The sequence below is a fragment of the Salmo salar genome, chromosome ssa12 (genome assembly GCF_905237065.1).
Source record: "Salmo salar chromosome ssa12, Ssal_v3.1, whole genome shotgun sequence".
NCBI classification, from domain to species: domain Eukaryota; kingdom Metazoa; phylum Chordata; class Actinopteri; order Salmoniformes; family Salmonidae; genus Salmo; species Salmo salar.
This window is the reverse complement of record NC_059453.1, coordinates 80,665,765-80,679,797: the sequence shown is the minus strand read 5'-3', so window position 1 is coordinate 80,679,797 and position 14,033 is coordinate 80,665,765. Positions and strand designations below refer to the sequence as shown.

General features: G+C 41.3%; 1 protein-coding gene across 11 annotated transcripts in view; it reads left to right on the top strand.

Moving 5' to 3' along the window:
- Positions 1-14,033, top strand: part of LOC106565737 (forkhead box protein P1-B-like) — a 240,427-nt gene that overhangs the window by 211,257 nt on the left and 15,137 nt on the right. For all 11 annotated transcript variants that reach the window (XM_014133178.2, XM_014133179.2, XM_014133177.2 and 8 more), the window contains 3 exons: positions 761-874; positions 5,917-6,004; positions 7,498-7,581. In XM_014133178.2, coding sequence (XP_013988653.1) covers positions 761-874; positions 5,917-6,004; positions 7,498-7,581 — 286 coding nt within the window. The remainder of the gene's footprint in view (positions 1-760; positions 875-5,916; positions 6,005-7,497; positions 7,582-14,033) is intronic.

The following is a 14,033-nucleotide window of genomic DNA, read 5'->3' as shown; positions in this document are numbered from 1 at the left end:
GTGATACAGGACAGTCCCCCAGGCTCTTGTAGCTGAGACTTGTGTGGCTTGTACAGTGCCTGTCTCCATATGGGAGACTGTCTCGTTCTCTACACGTGCATGCCTCTGCATCATACTGTTTCGACTTGCAACGCTATATGGAAGTTGTTGTATAGTTTGTTTATCTGGACGGTCCTGGTATTTACAGCTGATGTTGTGAAGCCGTAAGCCGCTCCTCGCGTTTGGCCCTTGCTGACGTCGGTTGGTCTGTCCGTTGACCGGTAAATAAACTGCTAGCAGACGGGAGTGTTTGGTGTTTACTGTTTGTGCTTGACGGGAGGCTGGCAGATAGATTTGGGGGGCTTCCTGTTGTCTGTTCCTCCAGGTGGATTCTGGGAAAGGGTTCAGCAGTAAGGTCTTAGGGAACCCCTGGCTGCCTGGATCAAAGTGGGCAGCTACTCGGATCACTGACAGTAAATAATGACATATTGATTGCTTTTGGTCCCTCTCACAAGGACTGGCCCTACAAGGACCACCCCCTCCAGCCAGAGAGGAAGCAGAGATCACAAAGCTATACTGATTTCACACTGCCCGAAGTTCAAAGGTCAACTCAAAGGCTTTTGTGTTGAGACAACACAAGGGGAATTCTCACCAAACCCATCAACATCCTCAACTTTAAGTGGTGTACTTCTGTAACATGCCAATGAGACATTGTTCGCACTGACACTGTTAATAAGTAGGAATTAATGTATGTGTTTCTCTCTTTGTCTGTCTCTTACAGATCCACGCTAGACGACTACCACCACTCTCACCACAGTCACCCGCTCTATGGGCACGGGGTTTGCAAGTGGCCTGGATGCGAGGCGGTGTTTGAGGACTTCCAGTCATTCCTGAAGTAAGTTTCATAGCTTTTATGCTGCATCTCTCTGTTCTGTTTTCTCCGTCAGACATTCCAGTGCCTTGTCTAAGTTCCCCCTCCGCTTGGCCCTCTGCTTGGGCCGATCGGGGCTTAGTGACACTACAGGTGCAACGGGTTATTTGTGTGTGTGTGTGTGTGTGTGTGTGTGTGTGTGTGTGTGTGTGTGTGTGTGTGTGTGTGTGTGTGTGTGTGTGTGTGTGTGTGTGTGTGTGTGAGTGAGTGGATGCTAGGTGTGTTGTTGTTCCTCTATGATAGTGATGGGGTGTGGTCTCCACTGGGCCCTGCAGGGGCCTCTAATTCCTGTGATAAGTGCAGTCCCCATGGTGATTCTGGCCATTTTTCCAAAACAAACAACGGGAGAATGTTTATCTGTGGCAGCCGACACTCAGGGAGCTCCGCATGTTTGTCCTTGTCACTGGACAGGGATTTGTGCTTTTGCTTTCCTCACTCAGCTCTTTCTGTCTTTCCCTTGCTTTCTTTCTCTCTCGCTCTGTTTGCTGTTCTCTTCTTCTCTCCTGCTGTCTTTCTCTTGCTCTGAATCTCTTTTTGTCTCTCAACTGCCTAACTAGCTGTATCTCTATTGCACCCCTTAATAACAGCACCAGCACTAACTTATTGTCACGTCTTGTACTTAGTCAGATTCATTAGTTCTACTCATCAACAAACTCAATCAATACCATGCCCACTGGACCCTCTCAAACTGAACTAGTCTCTTGGCTTCTTCTCCTAATTCATATCCACTTTGAATTGGGCCTTCGTTGTACTGTGTCATCCCCTGTATAGGCCTAACCCTGGTTTACTAAGTAACCTTGTGTGCAGTGTTCTATGGGTAATCCAACACATAACACCACCATGGCTACAGAGACAGAGGATAAAACATCTGTGCTGTGGCAGCAGATCAATGGGTGTCTGTTGCCCCGGATTAGTAGCACTTTAAACAAGATATGACACAATTCCATTATCCTGGGCCTAGCAGTCACAGCACACAGAGGTCCCTCACAAACACACAGGAGATAGGTGGAAGCTTTACGGTCACTTACAGTTCTGCTGTTCCTACTCTGTGTTTAACTTCTCATTTCATCGTATGCAACTAGCCACTTTGAGAGAAGGTGGTTTTAAAAAGTGCCCTAAAATGTTTGCAGCACCACAAAACACATTTGAAATCGTTTTTGATGATAATAATGTGAGCTACCTTGGATTTCAGTTTACAGAGAGAAATCACAGAAAGTTTGAGTCGTTTTTTTTTTTTTACTCTGTTTATAACACATTTCACCAAGTTGTTCATTACAAATGACAAATTAGTCTCAAGTTGTTCATTACAAATTAGTCTCTTTTTTCTCCCTCAACATTTCAGTTTTGTGAGTGTTCCCTTCAATCCATCACTATGTATTGTATTCTGACATTGCCTCACCCTTTGTTTATAGAAGAGAAGGAATTACAATCTGTGCGCCAGGTAAAGCTCTCCTTAGAAAAAAGTATCTAAGTCACTCTGCTATGTTTTTACAAGTGTTGTTATCATGGCAACATCTTGTTTACTTTAGTTGCCTGCCTAAACTGCTTGGAACATGTTAAGAAAACATTGGAAGATTCTCCACAAAGCTGCCTTTGTTTAACAGCGGACAAGAGAATGAGCAGCTTACCATGGTGTTAACTCTCAAACCCTTAACCACTTCCACATGAAACCCAGAGACTGATGCTTACTCCACGTCTCCAAGAGAATCACAAATACAAACAAACAATAAATCAGGCATATGCTAATAACACCTTAACAAAAGATTGTTGGGGCGGATAGATATGGTGGAAGTGAACCGGAGGAGACAGTAGAGCCAGTGTGTATAGGAGAGTGGGAAAGGTGAGGAGGACTCTAACGTCAACCAGGTTTCAGCTGGGCATGCCAGCGGTAACAACTAACACGGGACTGAAGTGTGTTTTAAACTGTGTGCGTATTTATTATGCATTTTAAAGACAACATACCTACATGCACTATCTTGATAAATAAAAAGGGTCAAATCCTATTCCTGTTTTCAATCCAGTGCTGTGTGGGGTGGGGTCTGGTTAACAGCAGAGATTGGTGAGGGTCAAGTACCCCTCTTCAGTGACCATTCAAAGGTCACAGCTAGTGAAACACTGCACTGCCCTCTAGTGCTGCTCCCTCTGCCTCTCTCTGTCACTCATAAAACTAACTGACTCATACCGCAACACTCTCTGACAATTGCTTAAAAAATAATAGGCTATTTGGTGGATATTACTTCTTTTGTAGACAATGTTATTTTTCATATTTCTCAACACCTGTCCTAAAAATTGTTTCTTACAAATCATAGAAAAAATATTATTGAATATTTCATATTTAAAAATCAGGTTTTAACTGATGTGCAAATAGTTTTTATAAAAACTATGAAAATAGACATTCTAATTTACACAATGGTCAGCTATATGGACATGTGGCATCGGGCTGGTCCAAAGTAGCGGGTCCAGTGTATATAATTAAAACCAATAAAAAAGGAAAGCAGCCTAAATTATGTAAAAAGCTGACTTTAAGGAATGTCTATTTAACTTGTTTTATTTTGTCAATTTACATTAGGGGCTGTCATCCTGCCAGAAAGCTTTTAAAATCTGCTTAATTTATGGTACAGAAAGTGACACATGCCAACATTCATAGTCTCTCTCGATGCCAATTCCCTGTATCCCCAGCCAGCCCCTGTATCCCCAGCTAGCACCCTGTATCCCCAGCTAGCTCCCTGTATCCCCAGCCAATTCCCTGTATCCCCAGCCAATTCCCTGTATCCCCAGCCAGCTCCCTGTATCCCCAGCTAGCTCCCTGTATCCCCAGCTAGCTCCCTGTATCCCCAGCCAATTCCCTGTATCCCCAGCTAGCGCCCTGTATCCCCAGCTAGCTCCCTGTATCCCCAGCTAGCTCCCTGTATCCCCAGCCAGCTCCCTGTATCCCCAGCTAGCGTTCTGTATCCCCAGCTAGCGTCCTGTATCCCCAACTAGCTCCCTGTATCCCCGGCCATCACCCTGTATCCCCAGCTATCGTCCTGTATCCCCAACTAGCGTCCTGTATCCCCAGCCATCTCCCTGTATCCCCAACTAGCTTCCTGTATCCCCAGGTAGCTCCCTGTATCCAGATGCTCTTTGCATGGCTGCATTAGGAGCCATTTGAATATTTCATTTCCTATTAATTATGCACTGTGGCTCTCCATATCATTAGAATGAAAAAATATATAATGTAACAAAGGATGAAAAGAAGCAAGGTGTATGGTTTCTGTGAACAGAGAAATTGTAAAGCTCATCACGTAGGGCACCCTTTATTGAAAATGTGGTCTATGCCGTTTAAATTGAAGTTGAAACGTCTTTACTTACTCCTTTTTTTCTTTCAAATTTTAGTTAGACATTCTGAAATGTTTACCAGTTTCAATTCCCAACCTACTTAATTAAATGGCCTTTTATTTAATTAAGATAAATGTAAAGCTGAGAGTGGACAAAATTGATTTCAGCAGCCATGGTTATCGTCTACACTTTCCTTAGATATGCCTTTTCTAATTTCTGTCTTTTTGTCAAAATAATACAATTGAAATACTGAATATACATATACAGTAATTCAGTAATTACAGTAATTCATATATATATATATATATATATTAATATATATAACACGGCCATCTGAAAAGCAGTGTATTTTCCATGAAGATTTTAATTCCCCAAGGTTGAAAATAGCCCACTAGAAGCAAAACCTTCACATCCAAGCAGAATGCCATCCATTTTCCCTTCCTTCACATATCTCTGTTATGTGTGTGTCTGTGTGTTTTTTAATGCACAAACGTGTTGTCTGTATGTTAAGCAATCAGCCCACAACAAAACTGCCAGGGAGGCCTTTAGATTTATTGAGCCATCATATCAGTCCGGCCTGTCACTGCTTCTGCACCGGTCAGGTCTGGCTACATTTGATTTGCTGTAAATGACAGAAAAAGTGCATTTGAGAAGACAGGCACGTCGCACACCATTCCTTCCTCCGCCGGCGCTACTGTGAGCGCATAGAGGCATGCCTAGTGACAGTGACCTATATGGTCACCGAAGATGTGATATAATTTATGATATATATAATATATTGGATCCATTAGCGAGCATAATGAAGTAGTGAAATGAAAGGGTATTTGTGAAATCAGTTCAAACATCCTGCTCGGATTATGATTAAATGATTAATGAAATGCCCCTGCATAAGCATTTTCAAACAGTAATTCATGCAGAGGCTGATAAAAATCCTCCAATCATATTTCCTTCACTTGTGAACCTTATCTCTACCATTTTATATAAATCACGGGAAAAACCCTGTCTGCTGCTGGGCAAGCTACTTATTTAGATTAGTTATAAACGTGCAGAAAAAGAGAACATCTTTGCAGAATAAAATAATCATGCATAATTATATTCATAATGCAAGTTTTTGACAGATTCCATCTATCTTCTTCTTGTTGTCCTTTGCCTTTCCTTCTGGCTTCATTTGAGATCTCTAAATCTTGATGACATAATTAACCGAAAAATACACCAAAATAAGGAGAATGTGCCGACCAGAGAAGGATGGTGCCATCTTTAAAGAGAAAGGGTGCACACTGAAGCACTGCATAATTTACTAAATGAAACCAACCTCAAATTCTTAAGTCATTTTTCTTATCTATGAAGTTAAGTTTGAGCAGATATGGCCACCTCATGAAATATGGATTCCATTCTTCTTTGCTTAAAGGATTATTCCTTTTCAGGTTATGCATATATTGTTATACAAATCCTGGTAATATTTGGGTAGTTTGATACTTCTAGATCTGCACAGTCTTTACCCATTATTATATGTGCGTGTGTACACCAGACATTCCTACGTTATTCCCACAGTACCCGTACAGAGGAATTACTAGATCACGTAATCACATAAAGCATGATAGGATTTGTGTCAAATTGTATAAAAGGCTGCAGTTAAACCATGTGAAGACACACTGAGCTGAGAATCTTTGTTTTCTCTTTTCTCTCAGGCATCTCAACAATGAGCACGCCCTGGACGACAGGAGCACAGCCCAGTGTCGGGTGCAAATGCAGGTTGTACAGCAGCTGGAACTGCAGGTATTGTCTCCAGTTTTGTTTTCGCCCCAAATATTTGTGGCTCCTTTCCTGACACTTCCTCTGTCTACTGCCCCCTCCTTGTCTCGCAGTAATGAACCATGGGTCACACATGGAGGGGGGTGGAAGAATGAAATGATTTTGTACATTTGTGAGTAACCAGTCATTAAAAATGTGTTATGTATGCATGACAGCCAAGCAAAGATATATGAAGGGCCCCGGGGCTAAGTAGAGAAGATAATTATATTTTGAATTTTACTGGGTTTTAAAGATATTTATTACTTTTAACTGTTTGGCACCAACAATAAAACACTTATTGAAATGCTCAGGCAGTAGCCAACGATGGGCGGTCGACTGGGTTTATTGGAATAGGAAGATGCAAAATGTCTCACAAATAACGGCGATCAGAGATATTAATGTAGTCATCAGTATGAGTGGCCTGATAGGCACTTCTTCCCTAAGACGGACCCTGGAAATATGCAATCAGTATGTACATTAAGTATAATGTACATTAAGTATGCACTTATGGAAAAATGGATGGGACACTGTTGGTCCATTAGTGTGTGTTGGTAAGGGTCTGTGGAGAGGTGGGTTTGAACACTTTCTAACTGGTCACTATAAAACCGTTCCTTCTAGGCTGGAGTCAGGTGTCTCTGTGGAAGGTTTGCACATGTTTTATTACAACTGAAAGGTAGACACAACAAACCATGCCATTAACTAACTGTTATTTTAGTCCATTTTTTTTATGCTAAGCAGGCTTTCGAATCAATGGCATGTTTATGTATAACATATTATGTGCTGTATACAGTAGACTTAAGCTACAACGTTTCATGATTAACAGAATTGTAACCTTGAACGATGAGGTTACGTTCAGTTCCTTAAGCATTGCACCACACTACCGTCATACTCATTATTTCCGCTCTGGTTGTGTGTCATTGAGAGAGACTCAAAGAGTGAGAATTTATCAGACACGTCCTCCTCCTAACCCAGCATATCTCTATAATCTGACCTGGCAGCTACTGTAAAAAAGAGAGGACAGTTTAGGACATGCAGGCAGATCCAGAGTTTGTTATTGGCAATGGGACACAGAGTATACAGATATTCTATCATAATTTGAACAGTTTCTCACTGCAGGAAAATAATCTTGCAGCAACAGGAAATGTGGACCATTATATGGATTCTAATTAATCAACATTTTTGTAGGCGTTGATACATTTTTCATAATGGAAAATTCTCTGCGACAACAGAGTGATCAAATTAAGACAAAACATTTGTAGTTTGACCTTGAAGAAGAGACATGGCAAGGTAGACTCGTGCATGACGACTGAAGTATCAAAATGCACAAAGGTTTATCATCACATCAGCCTAGCGTATTATACAACTACTTCCTACTGGATATATGACAAACAGTGAGAAAGAACATCATGTGTTGGATTGTACTACAGACAATTAGATTTTTGTTCGTAAAGGATTTCATTTGTTACTTCTCATTACAGCTAGCGAAAGACAAAGAGCGTCTGCAAGCCATGATGACGCATCTCCACGTCAAATCCACGGAGCCCAAACCCACCCCACAGCCAGTGAGTAGCAGCTCTGTCATGTTTCCTTCATTATTCTTCTCTCATTTGTCTAATTGTCTCACATATATTTATTAATTTATATCCTCATCTCTTTATTTATCTGTTAAACAAAAGCAGCTGCTCATTTGAGAGGAGACGTTAATATTGTTTTGATCACATATGTTGACATCCCAGATAACATTTTGTTCTGATTATTAACTCGGAGCACATGGTATTCCGTAGTGCCTGAACTGATGTTGGTATGAGCAGACAACATAAACCTCCTGTAGCATATTCCATTGTAGCTCAGTTGGTAAAGCATGGTAACACCAGAGTAGTGGCTTCAATTCCTGGCACCACCCATATGTAATATATGTGCATGCCTGACCGTAAGTCGCTTTGGATACAAGTTTCTGCTAAATGGCATATATACAGTACCAATCGAAAGTTTGGACACACCTACTCATTCAAGGGGTTTTCTTTATTTTTACTATTTTCTACATTGTAGAATAGTAGTGAAGACATCAAAACTATGAAATAAGACACAGTTGAAGTCGGAAGTTTACATACACCTTAGCCAAATACATTTAAACTCCGTTTTTCACAATTCCTGACATTTAATTCTAGTAATAATTCCCTGTCTTAGGTCAGTTAGGATCACCACTTTATTTTAAGAATGTGAAATGTCAGAATAATAGTAGAGAGAATGATTTATTTCAACTTTTATTTCTTTCATCACATTCCCAGTGGGTCAGAAGTTTACATACACTCAATTAGTATTTGGTAGCATTGCCTTTAAATTGTTTAACTTGGGTCAAATGTTTCGGGTAGCCTTCCACAAGCTTCCCACAATAAGTTGGGTGAATTTTAGCCCATTGCTGCTGACAGAGCTGGTGTAACTGAGTCAGGTTTGTAGGCCTCCTTGCTCGTGCAGGTTTTCAGTTCTGCCCACACATTTTCTATGGGATTGAGGTCAGGGCTTTGTGATGGCCACTCCAATACCTTGACTTTGTTGTCCTTAAGCCATTTTGCCACAACTTTGGAAGTAATCAAATCAAATCAAATTGTATTGGTCATATACACATGGTTAGCAGATGTTAATGCGAGTGTAGCTTATATTCAGGTGCGCTCAATAGTCCGGAAATTACGGTACCTTATACACACAAGTGTAAAGGAATGAAAAGGAATATGTATATATAAATATATAGATGAGCGATGGCCGTGCGGCATAGGCAAGATGCAGTAGATGGCATGGAGTACAGTATATACATATGAGATGAGTAATGTAGGGTATGTAAACATTATATAAAGTGGCATTGTTTAAAGTGACTAGTGATACATTTATTACATCCAATTTTGAATTATTAAAGTGCCTAGAGATGAGTCAGTATGTTGGCAGCAACCACTCAATGTTAGTGATGGCTGTTTAACAGTCTGATGGCCTTGAGATAGAAGCTGTTTTTCAGTCTCTCGGTCCCCGCTTTGATGCACCTGTACTGACCTCACCTTCTGGATGATAGCGGCGTGAACAGGCAGTGGCTCGGGTGGTTGTTGTCCTTGATGATCTTTTTGGCCTTCCTGTGACATCGGGTGGTGTAGGTGTTCAGGAGGGCAGGTAGTTTGCCCCCGGTGATGCGTTGTGCAGACATCACTACCCTCTGGAGAGCCTTACGGTTGTGGGCGGAGCAGTTGCCATACCAGGCGGTGATACAGCCCGACAGGATGCTCTCGATTGTGCATCTGTAAAAGTTTGTGAATGTTTTCGGTGACAAGCCAAATTTCTTCAGCCTCCTGAGGTTGAAGACGCGCTTTTGCCCCTCTTCACCACACTGTCTGTGTGGGTGGACCATTTCAGTTTGTCCATGATGTGTATGCCGAGGAACTTAAAACTTTGCACCTTCTCCACCACTGTCCCGTTGATGTGGATAGGGGGGTGCTCCCTCTGCTGTTTCCTGAAGTCCACGATCATCTCCTTTGTTTTGTTGACGTTGAGTGTGAGGTTATTTTCCTGACACCACACTCCAAGGGCCCTCACCTCATCCCTGTAGGCCGTCTCGTTGTTGTTGGTAATCAAGCCTACCACTGTAGTGTCGTCTGCAAACTTGATGATTGAGTTGGAGGCGTGCATGGCCGCAAAGATGTTGTTTCCTACCCTCACCGCCTGTGGGCGGCCCATCAGAAAGTCCAGGCCTCAGTTGCACCTCAACCCAATTGAGATGGTTTGGGAGGAGTTGGACCGCAAAGTGAAGGAAAAGCAGCCAACAAGTGCTCAGCATATGTGGGAACTCCTTCAAGACCGTTGGAAAAACATTCCAGGTGAAGCTGGTTGAGAGAATGCCAAGAGTGTGCAAAGCTGTCAAGGCAAAGGGTGGCTACTTTGAAGAATCTCAAATATAAAATATATTTGGATTTGTTTAACACTTTTTGGGTTACTTCATGATTCCATGTGTGTTATTTCATAGTTTTGATGTCTTCACTATTATTTTACAATGTAGAAAATAGTACAAATAAAGAAAATCCCTTGAATGAGTAGATGTGTCCAAACTTTTACTGGTACTGTGTATATTTATATAGAGACATTTCTTTTAATTGAAAAATCCCCTCAACATCTTGTTGTGAACATAGCATTTTGTTGATTCCACCAAATAAGCTTCAGAAAGACAACATCTCTCATATTAAGAGCAATTCTGATGGCTGTTCAATTCCTTATTTTGCCACATTCATCGGACTATAACACCATCCCTACTGTATATGTCATCATACCATTATGTGACTTACTGTTTAATCCTTATTTTATAGGCTGTACCACTTAACATACAGCTTACATATAGCTGCTGTTTTGTCCTGTTTTAGAAGGAACCCCATTACCGTAGTTCAGTCATTGTGACAGTTCATTCATAGTGCCTAAAGCATGAGGGCCAATACACTGTGGGGCTGAACACAGCGGCAGACACACATACACACACACAGAGGTCCTCTCCTCTGACGAGTTCCTTCCAAAGCCCCAATCATTTATTTCCAGTCAGTCTCTGTACGGCGCTCCACACAGGCAGTCAAGCAGGCAGGTAGGCAGGCAGGCAGGCAGGCAGGCAGGCAGGCAGGCAGGCAGGCAGGCAGGCAGGCAGGCAGGCAGGCAACATAAAGCTCCTGGAGATGTAGAGTTACAATAGGCTGTCTGTTGCAGCTTTGCCTCTGTCACACACACTGATTGTGTAGATTAGGCTTCGGAATGAGGGCCTGACACAGGGACATTTGTATATGAAAAGTGGCTAGGGCAGCAGATAGCATCTTGACTTCTCTACTTCTCCTCTCCCCTGTGTCAGGGCTCTGTGTTAAAGCTCAGGGGGGACACAGCTTTTTTTTTTACACCCTTTTTTCTCCAGCGGCAGTGCAGTGCCGCTGGATAAATGTGATAAATGTGTCTAGCCATGGCGTGGCTTGGTGGCTGTATCAGTGGGCCAATCCCACAGGTCAAGGCCTGAGTCTCAGCTGGAGCTCTCAGTTAGACTATAACTAGAGATGCCCTCTGAGTTAGATCAGGCTTCATACTATAGCCTGAGATAGACCAGTCTTTAAACTATAGACTGAGTTAGACCAGGCTTTACACTATAGACTGGGTTACACCAGGCTTTAGACTATAAACTGAGTTAGACCAGGCTTTAGACTATAGACTGTTCAGGTTAGTGGGTGTTGATGGGAGAAAAAGCATACAACAGAAATGAATGCCTAATTTCTTCGCCCTAACGATTAAAGTAAAGCATAAGGTTTTATTTATTCGCACCAAAGTCAACAAGTGAAAGACAAAACAGTACAGATACAAAAAAAGATAAAAACAAATATAATATAAATATAAAAAACAATATACAGTTGAAGTCAGAAGTTTACATTCACTTAGGTTAGAGTCATTAAAACTTGTTTTTCAACCACTCCACAAATTTCTTGTTAACAATCTATAGTTTTGGCAAGTCGGTTAGGACATCTACTTCGTGCATGGCACAAGTAATTTTTCCAACAATTGTTTACAGATTATTTCACTTATAATTCACTGTATCACAATTCCAGTGGGTCAGAAGTTTTCATACACTAAGTTGACTGTGCCTTTAAACAGCTTGTTTCTGATAGGATAATTGACATCATTTGAGTCAATTGGAAGTATAAATGTGTATGTATTTCAAGGCCTACCTTCAAACTCAGTGGCTCTTTACTTGACATCATGCGGAAATCAAAAGAAATCAGCCAAGACCTCAGAAAAAATAGTAGACCTCCACAAGTCTGGTTCATCCTTGGGAGCAATTTCCAAACGCCTGAAGGTACCACGTCCATATGTACAAACAATAGTATGCAAGTATAAACACCATGCAGCCGTCATACCGCTCAGGAAGGAGACGCGTTTTGTCTCCTAGAGATGAACGCACTATGGTGCGAAAAGTGCAAATCAATCCCAGAACAACAGCAAAGGACCTTGTGAAGATGCTGGAGGAAACATGTGCAAAGTATCTATATCCACAGTAAAACGAGTCCTATATCGATAACCTATAACCTGTAAGGCCGCTTAGCAAGGAAGAAGCCACTGCTCCAAAACCACCATAAAAAAGCCAGACTATGGTTTGCATCTGCAAATGGGGACAAAGATCATACTTTTTGGAGAAATGTCCTCTGGTCTGATGAAACAAAAATAGAACTGTTTGACCAGAATGACCATTGTTATGTTTGGAGGAAAAAGGGGGAGGCTTGCAAGCCAAAGAACACCATCCCAACCGTGAAGCATGGGGGTGGCAGCATCATGTTGTGGGTGTGCATTGCTGCAGGAGGGACTGGTGCACTTCACAAAATAGATGGCATCATGAGGTAGGAAAATTATGTGGATATATTGAAGCAACATCTCAAGACATCAGTCAGGAAGTTAAAGCTTGGTCGCAAATGGGTCTTCCAAATGGACAATGACCCCAAGCATACTTCCAAAGTTGTGGCAAAATGGCTTAAGGACAACAAAGTCAAGGTATTGGAGTGGCTATCACAAAGACCTGACCTCAATCCCACAGAAAATGTGTGGGCAGAACTGAAAAAGTGTGTGCGAGCAAGGAGGCCTACAAACCTGACTCAGTTACACCAGCTCTGTCAGAAGGAATGGGCTAAAATTCACCCAACTTATTGTGGGAAGCTTGTGGAAGGCTCCCCGAAATGTTTGACCCAAGTTAAACAATTTAAAGGCAATGCTACCAAATACTAATTGAGTGTATGTACACTTCTGGCCCACTGGGAATGTGATGAAAAAAAAAAAAAAAGAGTTTAAATGTATTTGGCTGAGGTGTATGTAAACTTCCAACTTCAACTGTACAATATAAGTACAAAAAAAGTTTGTTCAATCAGTTCAACAGAGCATACTAATTATAAATGTACATGATATATTAAGTATACAAGAAACAAACATTTTTGAATATGTGTGTGTGCGTGTGTGTGAGAGTTAGGCTACATGGAGGAGACGACTGGGTAGTTTGGTTCTTCAGGTTGACCTCTAGTCTATGCTTTAAGTTATTGAGGGATGATGATGTTTTGACAATGTGAAGATAGGAATTCCAGAGTATGGAACGTCTGTATCTGCTAGAGAATTGTCTATGTGAGGTGTTGCAGTGGGGAGTGTGAAGGTTATCGCTGTGTCTTGTGTTGTATGCATGGGTTTGGGAATTAACCTGGAAGAATCCATTGAAAGGTTTAGGTAGATTTTGGCTTGAGCGGTATACATTATACTGGGGTATTTGGAAAAAGCCACAGGATGGTTTTTCAATACTGTCAATACCATTAACCTTTTCTTGGATTAAAAAAAATAAATAATTGTTAATATTTTAGCTACTTTTTAAGTAAATACCTGCAGTCAACTTGTGCAATAGGTTGCTTTCTTCATTTCATCTGTCAATTGAATATGTACTTTACAGTAGTCCCCAGTCACGTGTCACATGGTGTTTGTTTACAAGCACACAGCGACCAGAGACCAGAGCCTTGTGAGTCACTCACTGTCATGCAGCATGTGCCAGGTGAACTAATTACAGTATGGAATTCACAACTAAATGTTTGCCAGCTAAATATCTTATAACTATTAAGTTAACTGGCTAAAATATGCTAAAAGCTCTGCAGTTGTGCATTTGGTTTGCTAAATTAGTAGCTAGCTAGCTATTTACTTGTATAGTTTAGGTCAGAAACTGTGCAAAATGTTCGCAATGCGCTCATTACCATTTAGTTAGCATTTTCTATGACGATTCCTTAGTACGTGTTAGCATTCTGGTAACTGACCTTTTTTGGGCTTTGAATATTAGTACTGCAGTCGATATATTAAATACCTGCAGTCAACTTGTGCGCTAAGTAATAGATAAAGCAGATCGCGTTCATTATTTCGCCCATTAGATATATTTTCATTATATAACTTTTTTATTATGAAGCTTACTGGGACTAGTTTCCCAAAACAGCGGTTTGAGCCA